This window comes from Macaca thibetana, chromosome 10 (genome assembly GCF_024542745.1).
Source record: "Macaca thibetana thibetana isolate TM-01 chromosome 10, ASM2454274v1, whole genome shotgun sequence".
Classification (NCBI taxonomy): domain Eukaryota; kingdom Metazoa; phylum Chordata; class Mammalia; order Primates; family Cercopithecidae; genus Macaca; species Macaca thibetana.
The window spans coordinates 9682172-9703025 of NC_065587.1; the positions used below are offsets into that span (position 1 = coordinate 9682172).

At 41.7% G+C, this 20854-nt stretch overlaps 1 protein-coding gene, 1 non-coding gene and 1 pseudogene across 3 annotated transcripts in view; 1 reads left to right on the forward strand and 2 right to left on the reverse strand.

Annotated features, from left to right (window-relative positions):
* LOC126929229 (60S ribosomal protein L17-like) overlaps window positions 1-20854 on the forward strand; it is a 198475-nt pseudogene that overhangs the window by 166701 nt on the left and 10920 nt on the right.
* The window catches only part of EP300 (E1A binding protein p300), a 92449-nt gene that overhangs the window by 5925 nt on the left and 65670 nt on the right, over window positions 1-20854 (reverse strand). For both annotated transcript variants that reach the window (XM_050805796.1, XM_050805797.1), the window contains 12 exons: window positions 19158-19276; window positions 17027-17266; window positions 15310-15398; window positions 12773-12853; window positions 10889-10945; window positions 9887-9964; window positions 7390-7457; window positions 4855-5005; window positions 4587-4733; window positions 3929-4042; window positions 2978-3143; window positions 1169-1333 (listed from right to left, as the gene is read on the reverse strand). In XM_050805796.1, the coding sequence (XP_050661753.1) occupies window positions 1169-1333; window positions 2978-3143; window positions 3929-4042; window positions 4587-4733; window positions 4855-5005; window positions 7390-7457; window positions 9887-9964; window positions 10889-10945; window positions 12773-12853; window positions 15310-15398; window positions 17027-17266; window positions 19158-19276 (1475 nt within the window). The remainder of the gene's footprint in view (window positions 1-1168; window positions 1334-2977; window positions 3144-3928; window positions 4043-4586; window positions 4734-4854; window positions 5006-7389; window positions 7458-9886; window positions 9965-10888; window positions 10946-12772; window positions 12854-15309; window positions 15399-17026; window positions 17267-19157; window positions 19277-20854) is intronic.
* LOC126929880 (U6 spliceosomal RNA) lies at window positions 5143-5245 on the reverse strand. The gene has a single exon (XR_007717319.1). It is a non-coding gene; the product is annotated as a U6 spliceosomal RNA (small nuclear RNA).

A 20854-nucleotide genomic window follows, 5' to 3' on the forward strand; every position in this document is an offset into this window, starting at 1 on the left:
TCCATTCTTTGAAACTAGGTATCATAATCTTATGCTTGTATCTTATTTTACTAGCTGTTCTCTTCACTTATTCCTTCTCCTTTGTTATTTGAACTAATTTTCTCCCAGTGATCCTTCATTAAGGCAATGGCAGCCCTTTAGCTTTCTGCCTAGAAGAGGCCACAGAATGTACAGACCCTATAGATTGAATGTATCCCAGATTGGAGTTAGGGAACAAGGAAGGGTTGGCACTTTGGGGTAGTGAAGAGTGTATCAAAATGGGGAGCCAGAAGACCTTGGTTTTATCTCCTTCCACCCACATTCTAAAATGTATGAGCCCACAAATACTAAACGATAAGGCTGTAAGAGTTTGTTAACAAACTATTTAAGGGAGCCTTTTGTAAGTTAAATTCAATGGAGGTAATTCTAGATATGCTATAGGGAAGTAACTGGTGAGGTTACTAAGCCGTAATAACAGGTAAATTCTGGCTCAGGCCTGTTTTGCATAGCTAAGAATGGTTTTTACATTTAAAAAGAGCGTGTGTGGTTTTAGAAGAGAGAAAATATGCCAGAGATATGTGACACACAAGGCCTATAATATTAATAACCTAGTCCTTCACATAAGTTATCAGTTTTTCAGGATTTCCTTCAGTTTCTTTTATCATTTCACATTACTCATAGTCTGAGATACCATTTTAAAATGGGGTCTGATGTTTTGAAAGTTTAATACCACTGAAACGGAACCCTAGTAACCTTTCTAAGCCAACATTTCTTGCCCAACTTAAAGAGCTCTTTCACACCTGAGAGGTTTAAAACCCAATTGAAAGTTTAGGCCGGGCGCGGTGGCTCACGCCTGTAATCCCAGCACTTTGGGAGGCCGAGGCGGGCGGATCACAAGGTCAGGAGATCGAGACCATGGTGAAACCCCGTCTCTACTAAAAATAGAAAAAATTAGCCGGGCACAGTGGCGGGCGCCTGTAGTCCCAGCTAATCGGGAGGCTGAGGCCGGAGAATGGCGTGAACCCGGGAGTCGGAGCTTGCAGTGAGCCGAGATTGTGCCACTGCACTCTAGCCTGGGCGACAGAGCAAGACTCCGTCTCAAAAAAAAAAAAAAAAAAAAAAAAAAAAGTTTAAATGCACTTTTGGATTAAATATTATAGAAGTTTCAAAGGAAACTCAATGCCCTTACATCTGTGCTTTCATTGCTGGTGTTTTCTTCTCGTTTTCTCTCTTCTTCCTCCTGTTCCAGTTCCTTAATGCTTTCTTCCAGAACATTGGGCCAGAAATCACCCTCGAAGTAAGGCAATTCCTTTGCACTTGTTAATCTATCTTCAGTAGCTTGTTTAAAAATATCCTGTGAAAACAAGCATGTACAAATAGGAATTCCTATGTTCTTTTAAAGCATTGATTATAAAGAATCATGGCTGACAAGAAACATGAAAGCTTAAAATGTCTTGAAAGCTGGCAGAGACTATATACCTAAGCCATAAACCAGGGAGCTATTTAGAAAAACAGTGAAAAGGCCTGGCCTAAAGTCAGTATTTCTGGTTTTCTATTTCTTCTACCCACAAAAGCAGGGAGCTTATCTGCCTTTATATAATCAAGTGGCAATTATTCTGCGAGGATTGATGTCAGGGTGGTAGCACCATCATGCAAGCCATGGCCCTTACCACAGAGTATGTGGTGTGAAGCATGCCCTCCTCACACCCATCTTTGGAATTTCAGCAGCTTTTATTGATAGCTTTGTTCAAAATGCCCAAAACTACAAATACTGGAAACAGTATCTGCTGCAGAATGATTCGCTGGGCAGCTTAGGAAAACTTCTTTATTTAGTTGAACTACTAAATTGAGGAAGACAAGTCTGTATCATGAGACAGCCTATATTCATGAATATTTAAAATAATATTAAGTAAGAATATATTTTTGGCCAGGTGCAGTAGCTCACACCTGTAATCCCAGCACTTTGGGAGGCTGAGGCGCGTAGATCACCAGAGGTTGGGAGTTCGAGACCAGCCTGACCAACATGGAGAAACCCCATCTCCAATAAAAATACAAAAAATTAGCCCAGTGTAGTGGTGCATGCCTGTAATTCCAGCTACTCGGGAGGCTGAGGTAGGACAATCGCTTGAACCTGGGAAATAAGAGATTGCAGTGAGCCTAGATCGTACCGTTGCACTCCAGCCTGAGCAACAAGAGTGAAACTGTCCAAAAACAAAAAACAAAAAACAAAACATATTTTTGGCTGGGTGAGGTGGCTCATGCCTGTAATCCCAGCACTTTGGGAGGCTGAGATGGGTGGATCACTTGAGCTCAGGAGTTTGAGACCAGCCTGGGCAACATAGTGAAATCCTGTCTCTACAAAAAATATACAAAAATTAGCCAGGTATGGTGGTGTGCACCTGTAGTCCCAGCAACTCAGGAAGCTGAGGTGGGAGGATGGCTTGAGCCTGGGAGGCACAGGTTGCAGTGAGCAGATATCATGCCACTGTACCCTCGCCTGGGTGACAGAGAGTGACCCTGTCTGAAAACAAAACATCCCCACCCCTAAAACCCTAACCAACCCAAACCAAACAAACAAAAAAACAAAACAAAAAGATATATTTTAAGGCCAGGCACAGTGGCTCATGCCTGTAATCCCAGCACTTTGGACTGCTTGAGGCCAAAAGTTCAAGTCCAGCCTGGGCAGCATGGCGATACCCCAAACTCTACCCCCCTAAAAAAAAAATAAAATAAAATTTTGGTTACATGTTTAAAACAGAGATCTCTTGATCTTCTTGATCTACCACTCTTCAAAACCTGGTTTTTCTTACATTAGAAAATTTTGAATATACATAATAAAAGCAATCAAATTAGCATTTTTAGGAATTACATGCAAGAGGTAGAACAAATAAGACTTTTGTTTAAAAAAAAAAAAAAGTTAAATGACAGAATACAGAGCAGCAACATTAGTGTATTTCCAGATCTACTGTCAGCACCTGGCCCCCATGTCCCAACTGACCTTGTAGTCATGGACAATACGCTCTGATACAGCCTTGTCAAGCATTTTTTTGTACCATTCCTGCAGTCGCTTGGGCTTGGGTATCTTCTGGTCAGGAGGATGGCAATGGAAGATATAATCATCTCCCTCACTTGGTGGACATGCCCAAATATGCCCTGTTGTGTAACTAGCAATACAAAGAGAACATTAAGGAAAAAAGATCATCTATTCTAGAAGGCTACACTTTAAAACCACAAGGTGGAGTTGATATAGACACCAATAATTTTTCCCAAGATAACACAGTGTATAACCCAGCATGAGATTAACATTGTGAGACCAAAATTAGGCATAACTCACAGTAATTTAAACAATGGATCTCATACTGCCTCTACTTATTTTTGGAGGCCATGGCGGGATGTTGTGAATCTCAGCCAGAAAGCAGATGACTTAGCCCTGGATCCAAAAACCCTAAGTTTGCATGTTAAGACCAAATGAAGATTACGTTGTGAAGGAAAATTGACCCGTTTAACAAGAGAGCTAAATTAAAAGGCACACTATTCAGAGAAACAGTCTTCAAGATGAGGGAATGAATGTTTCCAATGACATACATACTCTAAAGGTAAGAAGTATTTCCAGAGCTGTTTCTGGTCTTGATACCCAGGTTATAAAAGGATCAAATGCAGTTAAAATTCTGCCCTCAAATGAGAGGCACAAATCAAACTTCAAAGCAAACTGGACCCAATAGCTCAGCTGAACAAAACAAAACTGATGTTGGATAGGTGATAAGAGTCAACATATCCATTTCTCTCCTACTGACAACATTAACTTCAAAGGGGCTCTAACAAAGTTGAGAGACTTGTTAGGTAAGAACTAAAATGAGGAAAAAAAGGCAAAGAGTTACATATTTGCAAATTTAACCTGTATCTCACCAGAATGTCCTAATAAAAAAAAAATTTATCAAAATATGCTTACCCTAATTTCTTGACATATTCTAAATATCCAATCAGGATTTCATGATAGACTGCAGTCCTCAAGCATTTAGGACGGAAGAAATGAACACTATCGAGGTAAGATATGTATACTCTCCTATACAAAATGAAGAGAAAAAAAGAAAAGTCAAATCTACTGAGTTATTTATTCCATGTGCCTAATAACTCTCTCTCACTCTCCCAGGCTCTTTGCTCACATCGTTATTTATGAAACTCATCACAGGCAGGTGGGCGACTCCACTGTGAACCCTTCAGGAAAGTTCAGCGAGCCTGTGGTTTCCTTCTATTTGAAGTAACTAGCAGTGCCTGGCACATACACATCCATCAGTATTTGGTGATTCCTATACATTATCCAGATTTAAGCTCATTTTCTGAAGAGTAGTACGTTTGTTTCCAAATTCCCATTTCAGGTTGCTATTCATATCCTTTATTATTATGGCCACAGAAGAGCAGAATCAAGCAGTTATTTTGTTTGGGGGTTTGCTTTTTAATCTGTTTCACTTTACAATTATTGTATACTTGAGATTTTGCATTTCCAAACCAAGCACACTCAACATTTTCTTGCCTGTTATACTCTTCCGCCTATTATAATTTGGAACTCCCACACAAATCCGGAGCTAGCCACTGTGAGCCAGTCATACCTCTGGTTGGGTGGAGGGCAGTCAGAGCCATACTCTTGAACATGCATGCCAAAGAAGCACAGGTCAACGCCATCAATTTCTTCAAAGGCAAAGAGGGCTTTGGTTCGGTATGGAAAGGATTCTGCCATCTCTCCACTGTCCACAAACCTATACAATTGAGATAGTGGGAGGACCACAACATAAATTCATTCAGATTGCAATCACCAATGGTAACCACGTATGAGCAATTTTGGATCCACAAGAGAAGAAAAGTGAAATGACTAGATACCTTGCTTTCATGCCTGGTTTTACTTCCACGGTTTTGTCAGAAGCATGAACTACTCTAACAGTGACCTCTCCTGACTCAGGGTGATTCTGTCGCCTCAGAAAGTCATTCACACGATTCTCTAGAAAGGTGCCAAGTCTGGTAGATGGCAACCCTAGGAATGTAGAAGTTAAAAGTTACTGAGGTGCAGATTTACTATTGTTAGTCTTAAGGTTCAACCTTAAATCTCATTTGTACTTTTTTCAATACAAACAGGGTAACTTGGTGAAATTTTAAAAAATCACAGCATATTTAAGTATTCACTACTTTGCAGATTTGCATGTCGTATTAGTGCAGGGAACATGCTAATCTTCTCTGTATCATTCTAATTTTAATATATGTGCTGTTAAAGCAGACACAGTACTCAATAATTTCTAAATGTCATTTTCCCCAACTTTTCATTTTGAAAAATTTCCAATTTTGGAAGAGTTTATAAAAATACAGAACAGGGGCTGGTTGCAGTGGCTCACACCTGTAATCCCAGCACTTTGGGAGGCTGAGGCGGGCAGATCACCTGAGGTCAGAAGTTCGAGACCAGCCTGGCCAGCATGCTGAAACCCTGTCTCTACTAAAAATACAAGAATTAGCCGGGCATGGTGGCACACGCCTGTAATCCCAGCTACTCAGGAGGCTGAGGCAGGAGAATCGCTGGAACCCGGGAGGCGGAGGTTGCGGTGAGCCGAGATTGTGCCACTATGGGTGTCAGAACGAGACTCTGTCTCAAAAAAAAAAAAAAAAAACCCAAAAAACAAAAACAAACAGAACAATGGCCAGGAGACAAGGCTCACACCTATAATCCTAATCCCTGCACTTTGGGAGGTTGAGGTGGGAGGATTGCTTGAATCCAGGAGTTCAAGATCAGCCTGGACAACACAGTGAAACCTTGTTTCCAAAAAACAAAAACAAAATGCAACCAACGGCCGGGCGCGGTGGCTCAAGCCTGTAATCCCAGCACTTTGGGAGGCCGTGACAGGTGGATCACGAGGTCAGGAGATCGAGACCATCCTGGCGAACACCGTGAAACCCCGTCTCTACTAAAAAATACAAAAAACTAGCCGGGCAAGGTGGCGGGCGCCTGTAGTCCCAGCTACTCGGGAGGCTGAGGCAGGAGAATGGCGTAAACCTGGGAGGCGGAGCTTGCAGTGAGCTGAGATCCGGCCACTGCACTCCAGCCCGGGCTATAGAGCGAGACTCCGTCTCAAAAAAAAAAAAAAAAAAAAAAAAAAAAAAAAAAAAAATGCAACCAACCATATATATATATATATATATATATAAATATCTATCTATATATATAAAAAATATAATGAACATCTCTATGTACTTCACCTAGATTGCAGTACTATTTTAAAGTAACAAAGACTGGGCATTTTGAGAAACCTTACAAGAATCAAAGTAATCTGTAGATCAGTAAAACACACCAAAACTAAATCAAATGCTACATTTAGATTATTAGTGTTAATTACTTATATGATAAAATTTTTGACATCCTCCTGGCACAACAGAAAAGAATCACATACGGCCAAAAGGCAGCCCATATAAATGGTGTAAACTGAGGGGCTGGGTATGGTGGCTCAGACCTATAATCCCAGTACTTTGGGAGACCAAGGTGGGTGGATCACCTGTGATCAGGAGTTTGAGATCAGCCTGGCCAACATGGCAAAATCCCATCTCTACTAAAAATACAAAAATTAGCTGGGTGTGGAGGCACATGCCTGTAGTCCCAGCTATACTGGAGGCTGAGACAGAAGAATCACATGAACCTGGGAGGTGGAGGTTGCAATAAGTTGAGATCGTGCCACTGCACTGCAGCCTGGGTGACAGAGCGAGACTCTCAAAAAATAAAATAAAAAATAATAAATAAACAAACAGGCCGGGCGCGGTGGCTCAAGCCTGTAATCCCAGCACTTTGGGAGGCCGAGACGGGCGGATCACGAGGCCAGGAGATCGAGAGACGATCCCGGCTAATACGGTGAAACCCCGTCTCTACTAAAAAATACAAAAAAACTAGCCGGGCGAGGTGGCGGGCGCCTGTAGTCCCAACTACTCGGGAGGCTGAGGCAGGAGAACAGCGTAAACCCGGGAGGCGGAGCTTGCAGTGAGCTGAGATCCGGCCACTGCACTCCAGCCTGGGTGACAGAGCAAGACTCCGTCTCAAGAAAAAAAAAAAAAACAAACAAACATAGGGACGGCAATTCTGGCCAATCATTTCCACGCCTTATTCCTCCTTTATGAAATGCCTCAAATAGGGAAAAATATAAGAACAGGAAAAACACATATCTTGTGCATTCTACAAATCCGTTCCTTGGAAATTTTTCTTTGGTCTAATAAATTTCACACCAAAAAGCATATTACAGATCAACTCATAAGGAGATTATAGAATTATTTTATTTTTACTCTGATTACTACTGTGATTAAAAACAAAGTAATTCACTTTGAATGGTTTCTTATCTAGGCTTCAGGTAAGTTTTGCCAAAATTTACCTTTAAGAATAAAACTTACTTTTAGCAGAAAACTTATTTTCTTTCCTAGTTCGTGCACTTTTCTTTAAACAGCCATCACAGACGAATCTAAATGTAAACCAAAACTTTGCTTACACAACTTAAAGAAACCATTAAATTTATATTAACAAAAAGTTAAAATTCAAATCTAGCGGAAGTATTTCTAAACTTCTAGCGAAGAGGTAATAAAACTAATATACAAAGAGCTTTTAGAAACCAGTAAGAACAAAAAAGGTAACTGAGAAACAAGCAACAGACATGAAGGGCATATAAATTGGCTTACACATGAAAAGATGATCAAGGATCACAAATCAAGGTAGGATTTTTTTCCCCAACCACACTGGCAAAACCTAAGTGGTGACATTCCCTATATGCTACTAGTTGGAATGTACATTTTGAGAGTAGAACCAATAGTTTCAGTTACTGCAGATGCACATGATATGTGTCGCTAAGTAGAGTTTCTTGTATAAACTTGTTCACCAACCAAGTAAATAAATGGATTATAGTATATTACAGAATACTATGCATCCATTAAAAATGCAACAGATATACATAAGTGTCTATGACCAGCTGGGTGTGGTGCCTCATGCCTGTAATCCCAGTACTTTGGGAGGCCGAGGTGGGTGGATCATTTGAGGCCAGGAGTTGACCACCCCGACAACATAATGAAAACCTGTCTCTAATAAAAATACAAGAATTAGTCGAGCATGGTGGTACGTGCCTGTAATCCCAGCTACTTGGGAGGCTGAAGCAGAAGAATTGCTTGAACCCAGGAGGCGGAGGTTGCAGTGAGCTGAGATTGCACCACTGCACTCCAGCCTGGGCCATGTAAGTGATACTCAAAAAAAAAAAAAAAAAAAAAAAAAGTCTATGACCTATAACAAGACACAAAAATTAAATACACATAAATCAAGAAAATGTGCTGGGCGCAGTGGCTCATGCTTGTAATCTCAGCACTTTGGGAGGCCAAGACAGGCAGATCACCTGAGGTCAGGAGTTCAAGACCAGCCTGACCAACATGGAGAAACCTCGTCTCTACTAAAAATACAAAATTAGCTGGGTCAGGCGTGGTGGCACATGCCTGTAATCCCAGGTACTAGGGAGGTTGAGGCAGGAGAACTGCTTGAACCTGGGAGGCGGAGGTTGTGGTGAGCCCAGATTGCACCATTGCACTCCAGCCTGGGCAACAAGAGTGAAACTCCATCTCAAAAAAAGAAAAGAGAATGTATGATTCTATGTACAAAAGAGTGTTATTCCTGTGGCGAGGAATCTGGGTGGGAAGAAAGAAGACTGTCACTTTTTACTTCATAAATTGTCATACTATTCAAATTTTATAATGAACATAAATTACTTTTAAGAAAAAGGAAGCTTAACACAGTAATAACAGATTATTTTCATTCAGCTGACTGATCCTAAATTGGAAGAACCACGAGAAGTCTCTTAATCATTCTTACAAAGTCTGTAAGGAAAGCACTAAAAACGCACACTTAAAAGACAAGTCACGCTGAAGATAAAGTATCCACTAAACCATCACCTATTTTCCTTAGTGTTATTTTCTATGTGAAAATAACAGTGAAAAAAAGAAAAGTGAAATTTGTCAATTAGCCTGCCCTTTCTTGTAACCTCCAAATCAGGAACAACAATCAGTCCAAGAACAGAGCAGAAGACATGGAGATCCCATCCTAATGAGAGGCACTGGATGTCCCAAATACCCACTTCCTTTGGAACATGGCTGGGATTAGTTCCTCTTGTACAGAGCGATAGCCCCTCCCTTTTACTAGGCAATTACACTATGACTACAGCCTTATAACTTGCTGTCCCTGCCCTAACCAAAAGGTGACACTTACCAGGGCCAGACCACTTGGTATGCCATTAGCAGCATGATCCTAGTTTCTAGATGCCTGAATAAAAGCATTTACTTTTTGCTTCGAGACAGAGTCTCACTCTGTCACCCAGGCTGGAATGCAGTGGCGTGATCTTAGCTCACTGCAACCTCCCACTCCCAGGTTCAAGTGATTCTCTTGCCTCTGCCTCCCTCCCGAGTAGCTGGATTACAGGCGTGCACCACCACGCCAGGCTAATTTTTCTATTTTCAGTAGAGACGAGGTTCTGCCATATTGGTCAGGCTGGTCTGGAACCCCTGACCTCAGGTGATCCACCCACCTCAGCCTCCCAAAGTGCTGGGATTACAGGTGTAAGCCAGCTTGCCTGGCCAAAAGCATTTACTTTGGATGTGTAATAACTACAATATAATTTAAAAAATCCAGCAGAATATATTTATATGGCTAAAAAGAATGCATAAAAATAAGATAAAAATCTATTTTTGGATACTAGGTTACTTAATTTTAAAAAAGTGAACTGTTAATTATCGAGGCCAAAGAAAACAATTTAAAGATAGTGACTTTGAAGATATAATACAGTCATTGCATAGAATAAAAAAACTTGTTAATATTCATGATAACGAAAAATTCCAGAGAAAGTAACAATGTAAGCCTTACCCAGCGGGCCAGATGATCTCATGGTGAAGGACACAGATCTGATGCATCTTTCTTCCGCACTCTGTACATTCAACAAACCTGGAAGAGCAGAGCCAGTTCCAACATTAACCCCAAACCTTAACCAAATGAAAACTTCCAGTATTTCCCATGACTTCTGACAAAGACAGCCAAGGTCATGACCAAATAACCAAAATAGTTTAAATAAAGTTTCTGTTTCTTTAGAGATATGGTCTCTGTTGCACAGGCTGCAGTGGGTGGCATGATCACAGCTCACTGTAACCTTGAACTCCTGGGCTCAAGCCACTTTCCTGCCTTGGCCTCTCAGCTACCTGGCTAGGACAGGCACACACCATCATGCCTGGCTAATTGTTTTTTTTAGATAGAATCTATCTCTGTCACCCAGGCTGGAGTGCAGTGGATCTCGGCTCACTTCAACCCCTGCCTCCCAGGATCCAGCGATTCTCCTGCCTCAGCCCCCCGAGTAGCTGGGATTACAGGTACGCACCACCACGCACAGCTAATTTATGTATTTTTAGTAGAGACAGGGTTTTGCCATGTTGGCCAGGCTGGTCTCGAACTCCTGACCTTGGGTGATCTGCCTGCCTTGGCCTCCCAAAGTGCTGGGATTACAGATGGGGGCCACCGTGCGCAGCCAAGAGATTACTGGTGCTGAAAATTCCAAATAAATCAAAATACCATCCCATCCATTTTAGGAACATCTAGAAAACACACATTTCAGTCCTCCATGCTCTAAAAGGCCTCACTGCAAACTAGAAGTTTAGATCTTTAATGTTTCGCATTCAACATCAAGAACATTAAAATTAACATTAAGAAAAAATCTTCCTTAGTACTTCAATGTTTTCCATAGTTTTACTATCCATTAGATGTATGTTATGTAGATTTAGCCCAAGAATATAGGATCATCTGATTGGTCATGCAAACCAAGAGAATAAAAGGGAAAAAGAAAAGTCAAAGCGTACTATTCAAGGGGATCGTACTTACAGTTCAGGATCCAGTGTGTCATTTTTTCTTTTGGAAAATTGTTCTTTATTTATTGTACTAAGGAGAGAAAAGGGACACAATGAGAAAAAGTGATAGAGATGAGCAATCTGACTGTATTCTAACCAAAGTAACAAACTTCACAGTATAAACAGATACAGGTTTTTTAAGAATACATATTTAAATAGCTGCATTCCTGGCTCACACAAAATGCATGTTTATGTAAAGGAATGTTCTATAGGACTTCATAGTAAATAAATTTCCTCTTATCAGAAATTGAGAACCCAGGAAGAACTAGAAATACGATTCCTTCTTTTCCTTTTAAAATCTTGTCTATTACTACCCTTGGTGTTAGGTATTTGTATCTTTTTACAGTTTAATGTTCCTAGACTGAATTACAAAAGATGGTGTGTATACTGGGAAGTAAATCACTACTTAAATAAAAAGTCTTTTTTCACAAACAACTTTTTACATCAATATAAAATTTCAACATTAAGAATGCATGTTTTGGGGTAATTTTGAAGTACAAAAATCCCATATTTAAGATTTTAAAATTTCACATGGCTTCCCATCCTGAAACCCAGCATTAACACACCGCTCATAGCCTCACTACATACAAAAGCTAACAGTCTTACCATTCTCCAACTAGAATTCACATTAGGGGGCCCAACTTGGACTTCCGTTATACTTCCTTACAAAAATGAGGACATGTCCACACTGAAAACTGTGTCTTATACTAGTTATGGTCTAGAGATTCATTCGTCTCTGTTAATAGCCTGTCTTGCTACTCCAAGTGCAATCTGAAGACCAGCAGCACTGGAACAATCTGGGAGTTAGAAACAGACACTTGGGTCCACTATAGGCCTGCAGAATTGGGAAGGGTCTTGTTTCTACACTTTTCAAAGTTAGAGATGTACTGCCTTAAGGTTTAGAGTATTTGGTAAGCCACCTGAGAGAGTTCAATGGCAAGGCTTACATCTCTTCTGGCATCAAGGAAACTTACCCTAGAGCTAACCTTCCTGGCTTAACCAAGTGTCAAAATGTTTCAAGGATCAAAGGCTCCTAGTAACTACTCTCCTAGCTAGCACCCAGACACTGCTATCATTACAACCCAATTTAGAAAAATTAACCAGCTTTTCTCAGAAGCCCCATTTTTACTAGGAACAAGACAATTCCATATGTTTGTGCAATGTCCTAAACAGAAGAAAGAACCTGCAATAATATTAAGTTTACACTAAATAATTTTTCCTTCTTAAATAGTCCCAGTATGAATTCTAAAACTATTAGACTATCTGTTTGAAATTTTTTTCTTGGCCATTTACTAAGTGGTAAGAGCTTGTGAGATTGCAAAGCACAAGCAAATCTCTTAAACCCCTGCATGTTGTTAAAGTCTATTATTCACTATAACAGTGACTTGGATCTTCTGTTAACCTACAAGAGAAGGGCATAAGGTGGTTATCAGTTCAATTACCCTCAAACTCAGAACAGTTAATAATGATATTTTCTTGTACTAACCTTCCAATTTTTCGAAGATAAGCTGATTGCTTCCTATACAGAACACTTTTACTAGAACTAAGATGACTGCCTACCGCTGACATATTCCCTAGTTCAGTGATGTCTCATAAAGCTTTATACTATGATGGATATGTTCTCTGTGTTGACCAATATGGCAGCCACCAGACACAGCTATAGCTACTGAACACTTGAAATGTGAGTAGTCCATGTGATAAACAATTTTTATTTAAATTAATTTGCATTTAAATAGCAACATGTGGCTAATGGCTACCATATTCAACAGCATAGCTTAAGTTCATTTAGAAATAAGCCTATGCATAATCACCAGACAACAAACTAATTAGCACTTTTCAAAATAATGCAGTTACTTACGTTTGAGGCTGGGAAGGGTCATCCCCCAAAGAAACGCTCTCCCCTTGGATCTCATTGAAACACTTCTCACAGAAATGATACCTGTCGGCAAGAAGGCCATACTGGGGTGAACTGTTCCGTTCACACAACACAGCCCAAGCCAAGCAACGAAGCCACCAATCACAGCAGGCCAAGGAGGGGGACGGGAGCAGAGAGCAGGTCATCAACGGCGACAAGGACATTCAATGATGCAGATATATGGGCCCCACAGTTTGGGTTTTTTTTTTGTTTTGTTTTTTTTTTTTGTTTTTTTTTTTTTTTTTTTTTTTTTTTTGCAATCAAAGCCAAGTGCAGACAACGACAAGCATGAGGGAGAAAAAAAAAACACAAAACAAACGAAGAAATGAGGGATTGCAAGACAACAAAAAACATAAAAGCAAGACAGAACAACACAAAGCAGAAAGCCAAGGCAAAGCACAGATTAGCATTAAATATCTCAAATGGGATCACAAGTAGCAAATGATTACTGCAAATAAAAGCAAAAGTTTCAATTACACAGACCCATATCCTTTCATTTCAGCAATTAACGCTATGTGATGTAAATAATCAAAAGGAGGAAGAAGGATAAATATACCAGGGAGAGAATAACTGCTACTCATTACCTAAGTATAGGCATCACACCTCTTCCCACTTACAAAACAAAAAACCACAGCCCCTGCCCCCGACCCCAAAAGCCCACTATAGATACAACTGCAGAAAACAATAATCTAAAACAACCACTGCCAGGCACAGTGGCTCATGCCTGTAATCCTAGCACTTTGGAAGGCCGAGAGGGTGGATCACCTGAGGTCAGGAGTTCGAGACCAGCCTGGCCAACATGGTGAAACCCTGTCTCTACTAAAAATACAAAAATTAGCCAGGCATGGTGGCACACATCTGTAATCCCAACTATTTGGAAGGCTGAGGCAGAAGAATCGCTTGAACCTGGGAGGCGGAGGTTACAGTGAGCTGAGATTGCACCACTGCACTCCAGCCTGGGTGACAGAGTGAGACCCTGTCTCAATAAACAAAGAAAAAAATTTTTTACTGAAAAGCCTGCACAAGTAGTTAAATACTGACTACAGCCATTGAGTGACACATTTCAAAAGGAAGTGATGTGTGCAGGTACCTGATTAAAGATGGCTTGGTGCAAAGATAAACACTTTAGACTACTGTTGTAGTAACCATGAGAAAAGTTTCCTGTCAAGTTACTTGCTTTTTTAAACATAAGATACTTATAAACAACTTGAGTCCCACCTTTTCTAGGTTTCAAATGAATAAAAAGCTAGATTTTTACTCACTGCAAAATCAAAGCATTAGAAGCACACCTAACTTTTTGTAAATAAAAGAAAAAGTTTAAGTGACTTTTCAAAGCTAGAAATGCATCTGCAGCACACAAGTTCAGCAAAAATGAACACCATGGATTTGGTATTAACAAATAAAGGGTAGGCTGGGCACGGTGGCTCACGCCCGTAATCCTAGCACTTTGGGAGGCCGAGGCGGGTGGATCACGAGGTCAGGAGATCGAGACCATCCTGGCTAACATGGTAAAACCCCGTCTCGACTAAAAAGACAAAAAAAAAAAAAAAAAAAAAAAAAAATTAGCCGAGTGTAGTGGCGGGCGCCTGTAGTCCCAGCTACCCATGAGGCTGAGACAGGAGAATGGCGTGAACCCGGGAGGCAGAGCTTGCAGTGAGCCGAGATAGTGCCACTGCACTCCATCCTGGGTGACAGAGCAAGACTCCGTCTCAAAACAAAAACAAACAAACAAAAACAAATAAAGGGTATTAATACCATCCTGCCTTATTATTGTATCAGAGCCCCAAATAAATACCCAATGCAAGCTGTATTTGTAGGTGATCACTGATAACAGCAGACAAATTGTGGTTAAGATAGATCAGTGAATGTGATTTATGTAATTACAGCCATTGATTGGGCAGGAGAAAATTAGGGAGGTGCCTCGTTTATTAGACTCAAATCATCCTCTGTCACATACAAGGCTGTATTGGGAAAAGTAAGGTACAAACCTATGTGAGGTTTTCCTTTTAATTTGCTTAATGAGGCAAAGAAAAGACTCCAGAATCCTGTTTTCATGTATTCTAAGAACAACTACTTAGGGATAGGCCTCATATAAAAAGGAAACATTTCCAAAAAGCTGTCTAGCGAGTTTCAAAGTTTAAGAATCTTCTCAGTTTTGCCTCAGGCTGTGGTGATCAATAAAAACACAGTAGAAAGAGAAGTGGGGCCTGGCACATAGGCCAATCTATGCCAACAACTCACAAAGTTGCTTAACTTCTCAAGGTTTTCGGAGGAACCCCGGTAACTGATGCAAGGCTCCTTTGATAGAAAATTTTATAATTCCGCAAACAAAGGCAGAAGGCAAAAAACAGAACTTGTGCTATACAGCTGTCTTCAAGCAAAATACACATGAACCATGACTGTATGTGTGCTGGCCCATCCGCATGCACTCCCTGGACAAGTGGACACATGGACCATAGCCCACACCTGGCCAAGCTTACCTGTTCTGGTAACTGTAATAAGTGGCATCACGAGGTATTGTGCACAACTGTTTGCCGTAGCAACACAGTGTCTGTGGAGAGAACTCCAACTGCAAAAGAAACCATTTGTTAAAATGCACAGAGGCCTTAAGGACAAGCTAGAACAGTAAGAATGGCAAATTAGAAACAAAAGTCAGTGGTGTCTTAGTTCTCATTTATGTTAATTATAATGGGCTAATTCAGTTCTTGAAAATCATTCTTGGTTTACTACTACATTATTTCAAAACATTGAGGTAAGCTTAGCAGTCATATCCTTCCATCACTTTACCAAAGAACCCAACAGGAATATGTGGGCAGGGTAGCACATGCCTGCAGTGCTCAGGAAGCTGAGGTGGGAAGACTGCGTGAGCCCTAGAGTTCCAGACCAGCTTAGGTAACACAGCAAGACCACAGTCTTATTTTTTTTTTTTTTTTTGAGACAGACTCTGGCTCTGTCGCCCAGGCGGAGTGCAGTGGCTGGATCTCAGCTCACTGCAAGCTCCGCCTCCCGGGTTTGCGCCATTCTCCTGCCTCAGCCTCCCGAGTAGCTGGGACTACAGGCGCCCGCCACCTCGCCCGGCTATTTTTTTTGTATTTTTTAGTAGAGACGGGGTTTCACTATGTTAGCCAGGATGGTCTCGATCTCCTGACCTCGTGTTCCGCCCGTCTCGGCCTCCCAAAGTGCTGGGATTACAGGCTTGAGCCACCGCGCCCGGCCCCACAGTCTTATTTTAAAAACAAAAAACCAATAATGTGAATTAGTATGTACAGGAAAGTCAGCACATGCTGAGGAATCTGCACCCATAGGTGAATATAAGAATGCCCCTACTCCAGATGAGCTCACAGTCTGTTGATTATTTAATTGATCAACTTTTCCATACAATTGCCACTTCTGAAAAAATGCCTTTAAAGAAAGTCCATTTTTTTTTTGAGACGGAGTCTCGCTCTGTCGCCCAGGCTGGAGTGCAGTGGCGCAATCTCGGCTCACTGCAAGCTCCGCCTCCCGGGTTTACGCCATTCTCCTGCCTCAGCCTCCCGAGTAGCTGGGACTACAGGCACCCGCCACCTCGCCCGGCTAGTTTTTTGTATTTTTTAGTGGAGACGGGGTTTCACCATGTTAGCCCATGTTAGGACGGTCTCGATCTCCTGACCTTGTGATCCGCCCGTCTCGGCCTCCCAAAGTGCTGGGATTATAGGCTTGAGCCACAGCGCCCAGCCCAGAAAGTCCATTTCATATTAAGAGACATTACTACTGTGGCACACATTAAGAGACTGTGTCGGCTGGGAGAGGTGGCTCATGTCTGTAATTCCAGCACTTTGGGAGGCGGAGGCAGGAGGACTGCTTGAGCCCAGGAGTTCAAGACCAGCCTGAGCAACATAAGACCCTGTTTCTATAAAACAAATTTAATAAAAAAACCAGGCATGGTGGCATACAGCTGTAGTCCCAGCTGCTCAGGAGGCTGAGGCAGGAGAATTGCTTGAGCCCAGGAGGTTGAGGCTGCAGTGAGCTATGACCTCACCACTGCACTCCAGCCTGGGAGAGTAAAACCCTGTCAAAAAGAAAAAAGAAAAAGGGGGAGAAAAAAAAAAAAAAAGCCATGTCAAAGCCAGAAGCAGGATATTCTCTTACCCCAGACACCACTGTATTATTCTAGGCATCCTAGAAAAGTTAAAGCAAAATCTGAAACACATTTCTTACCTTTCTGCCACAACAGTATCCAAGGCTTTGCATCACTGGGTCAATTTCCTGTTCAAAGACCTCAGAGAGCTTGGAGCAGTATTTGTATACCCGTGATGTTTTCCGGTTATATAACCAGGCATTATTGAACATAAGCCAAATATCATCGACATATTGCCAGGGCTCCTGATACTGTCCAGTGTCTAACTTCCTCTTAATGGTAGAAAGATCCATGGGGCTCTTCACAATATCAAAGTAATCCTAGAAAGACGACAAGTGATATCAAACATTACTCAAGTCTAACTATTTTTACAGGAGATAGAGTATCATCCATTATCATTGCTAATCTTCCAGGCAGTGTTTTAGTTTCTGGCCTGTCTATATTCCCCAAGAGGTGACTGATGTCTATCACTTCTTTAAATCATTAGTCTACAGAGATATTAAACTACTCAAAGGGCAGAGAAACAGTACTACTATGGACTTTCCAGACTTCAGGCTGATAGTCTACTGAAGCAACTTCAGGTACTTTATGAAAGTACATGTGAGATCAGTAAAGTTAAAGACGTTTAAAATTTTAGTACTAGAAGGGGTGTACAATGAGGAAACTAAGTCCACAGAACTTAAAGTGTTCCATCTGAAATGACAGCAAGACACAGGAAAAGAAAATTCCTAAAAGGCTTTTGTCTCTGGAAGTGCTTGACCTTTGAGACAGAGTCTCTGTCAACATGTTGCCCAGGCTAGAGTGCAGTGGCGCAATCCTGGCTCACTGCAACCTCTGCCTCCCAGGTTCGTTCAAACTATTCTCCTGCCTGAGCCTCCCAAGGGATTACAGGCGTGCACCACCATGCCCAGCTAATTTTTATATTTTTAGTAGAGATGGGCTTACAACAAGTTGGTCAGACTGGTCTTGAACTCCTGACCTCAAGTGATCTGCCTGCCTTGGCCTCCCGAAGTGCTGGGATTAGAGGCATGAGCCACCATGCCCGGCCAAGTAACAGTTTAAAACCACCAAATGAAACCTGCCAGCACCCCAGTATATGGAGGCAACTTTAGAGAAACCCCGTCTCTACTAAAAAAAATTAGCCGGGTGTGGTGGCGCATGTCTGGAATCCCAGCTACTTGGGAGACTGAGAGACAGGAGAATTACTTCAACCCGCTAAGCAGAGGTTGTGTTGAGCTGATATCGTGCCATTGCACTCTAGCCTGGGCAACAAGAGTGAAACTCCATCTCAAAATAAAACAAAACAAAACAAAAGTAAACAAACTGTATAACCCAGGAATTCTGCTCCTAGGTAAACACCAAGAAGAAACAAAAACTTAAATCCATACAAAACTTATACATCAATGTTCACTGTGGTCCTATTTTAATAGTCAAAACGTGTAAACAACCTAAATGTCTATCAACTCATCAACAGGTAAAGAAAAATAATGGAATATTATTGGGCCATAAATAGGTATGCGGTACTGATTCATGCTACAACATAACATGGATGAACCTTGAAAACATTATGCTAAGGAACGTCCTGGCACAAATAATCACATACTATATGTTTCAATTTAATGAAACGTGTAGAACAGACAAATAAATCCAGAGAGAGAATGAAGTCTGCTGATGTTGAGGACTGGGGTGCTATGGGAGAAAACAGTGAGTGACTATTAATGGTAAAGGATTTTTTTCAGATGATGAAAATAAAAGTGTCATGCACAACTCTGTGAATATACTAAAAATCACTGAATTAGGCCAGGCCCAGTGGCTCACACCTGTAATTCAGCACTCTGGGAGGCTGAGATGGGCCAATTGCTTGAGTCCAGGCGTTCAAGACCAGCCTGGGCAACATGACAAAACCCCGTCTCTACTAAAAAATACAAAAAACTAGCCAGGTGAGGTAGCGCATGAATGTAATCCCAGCTAACTCAGGAGGCTGAAATGGGAGAATCACCTGAGCCCAGGAGGTGGAGACAGCAGTGAGCAAAGATTGTGTTACTGCACTCCAGACTGGGCAACCAGAGTAAGACCCTGTCTCAGGAAAAAAAAAAAACATTGAACTGTAAATCTGAAATGAGTGGCCACACTGTTTGGAAAGTAAATTATCTATCAACAAAGCTGTTATCAAATTAAAAAACAAAGTCAGAAGTACCACCAAATACTTACAGGAATTCCTAAAAGCTGAGGGTCCACAGGTTGACGAAAAGGAAGGGATTCTGGATCCTGACGGTAAAGTGCCTCTAATGTTGGCATCAGTGCCTGTCGTAGTTCTTCTGGTTTGAAAACTTAAAAAGTGCATTTGAAATTAGTTATCAATTAAGCAAAAGAACTTTAAAAAACCATTCAGGCTGAAGCTCTAAAAGCACCCCAAGAATCAAATAACAAAATTAACTACTCTGTCCCCATGGAAATATCGCTACGGGCTCAATTACTGGTTCTAGATTCTAAGCCCTGCTTTGCTTCAGGCAGCTCCTAAAAAACTGCATCTTATCACCTTTAAACACCCTTCACCCTCAGCTTAACTTTTCAGTCACAAATTCAGTGAAGACAGACTTGGTCAATTAGAAACAGAATCCAAAGGCTTCTAAAAATTTATGAAGAGACTGCCAAATGGGACAGTCCACGGGACCAAGCACAGTGGCTTGCGTCTATAATCCCAGCACTTTGGGAGGCTGAGGTGGACGGATCACTTTGAGGTCAGGAGTTTCAGCCTGGCCAACCTGGTGAAACCTCATCTCTACTAAAAATACAAAAAGTTAGTTGGATGTGGTGGTGCGCTAGTCTGTTACTCAGGAGGCTGAGGCAAGAGAATTGCTTAAACTCGGGAGGCAGATGTTGCAGTGAGCCGAGATCGCGCCACTGCACTCCAGCCTGGACAACAGAGTGAGACTCCATCTCCAAAAAAAAAAAGGGTTCACAAGATACAAGATACTCATGTTTAGAGGGAGATGCAGTCAAGCAAGAAAGGAAAAGTCTTTCTTCACGACATCAGTATTTAACAAGTCAGGAACTAGACTAGATCTGGTATTGTCTTATACTACAAGGAGTCAGGGGCACACAACAGAAGACTCCTTCATTAAACTGCTTGGTATTTTAGACCCAAAGAAAAAGAGACACGTACTATTTTAATGACGAATGTTAGGTTTAAGTTTAAGAGACGGCTGGGCATGGTGGCTCATGCCTGTAATCCCAGCACCCTGGGAGGCTGAGGCAGGCGGATCATGAGGTCAGGAGATGGAGACCATCCTGGCTAACACAGTGAAACCCCATCTCTACCAAAAATATAAAAAATTAGCTGGGCGTGGTGGCGGGCGCCTGTAATCCCAACTACTCAGGAGACTGAGGCAGGAGAATGGCATGAACCCAGCAGGCAGAGCTTGCAATGAGCCGAGATCGTGCCACCGCACTCCCTCATGGGTGACAGAGCGAGACTCCGCCTCAAAAAAAAAAAAAAAAAAAAAAAGGCAGGGCGCGGTGGCTCACGCCTGTAATCCCAGCACTATTTGGAGGCCGAGACAGGGGGATCACGAGATCAGGAGATCGAAACCATCCTGGCTAACACAGTGAAACCCCATCTCTACTAAAAATTCAAAAAAAATTAGCCGGGCGTGGTGACGGGCGCCTGGAGTCCCAGCTACTCGGAAGGCTGAGGCAGGAGAATGGCGTGAACCTGGGAGGTGGAGCTTGCAGTGAGCTGAGATCGTGCCACTGCACTCCAGCCTGGCGATGCAGCGAGACTCCGAATCCAACAAAAAAAAAAAAAAAAAAAAAAAAAAAAAAAAAAAAGACAAAGAAAGAAATTATTAAATGAGACAATGTGGGTACTTAGCACACAGGAGGTGAATGACAAATACTATTATTAT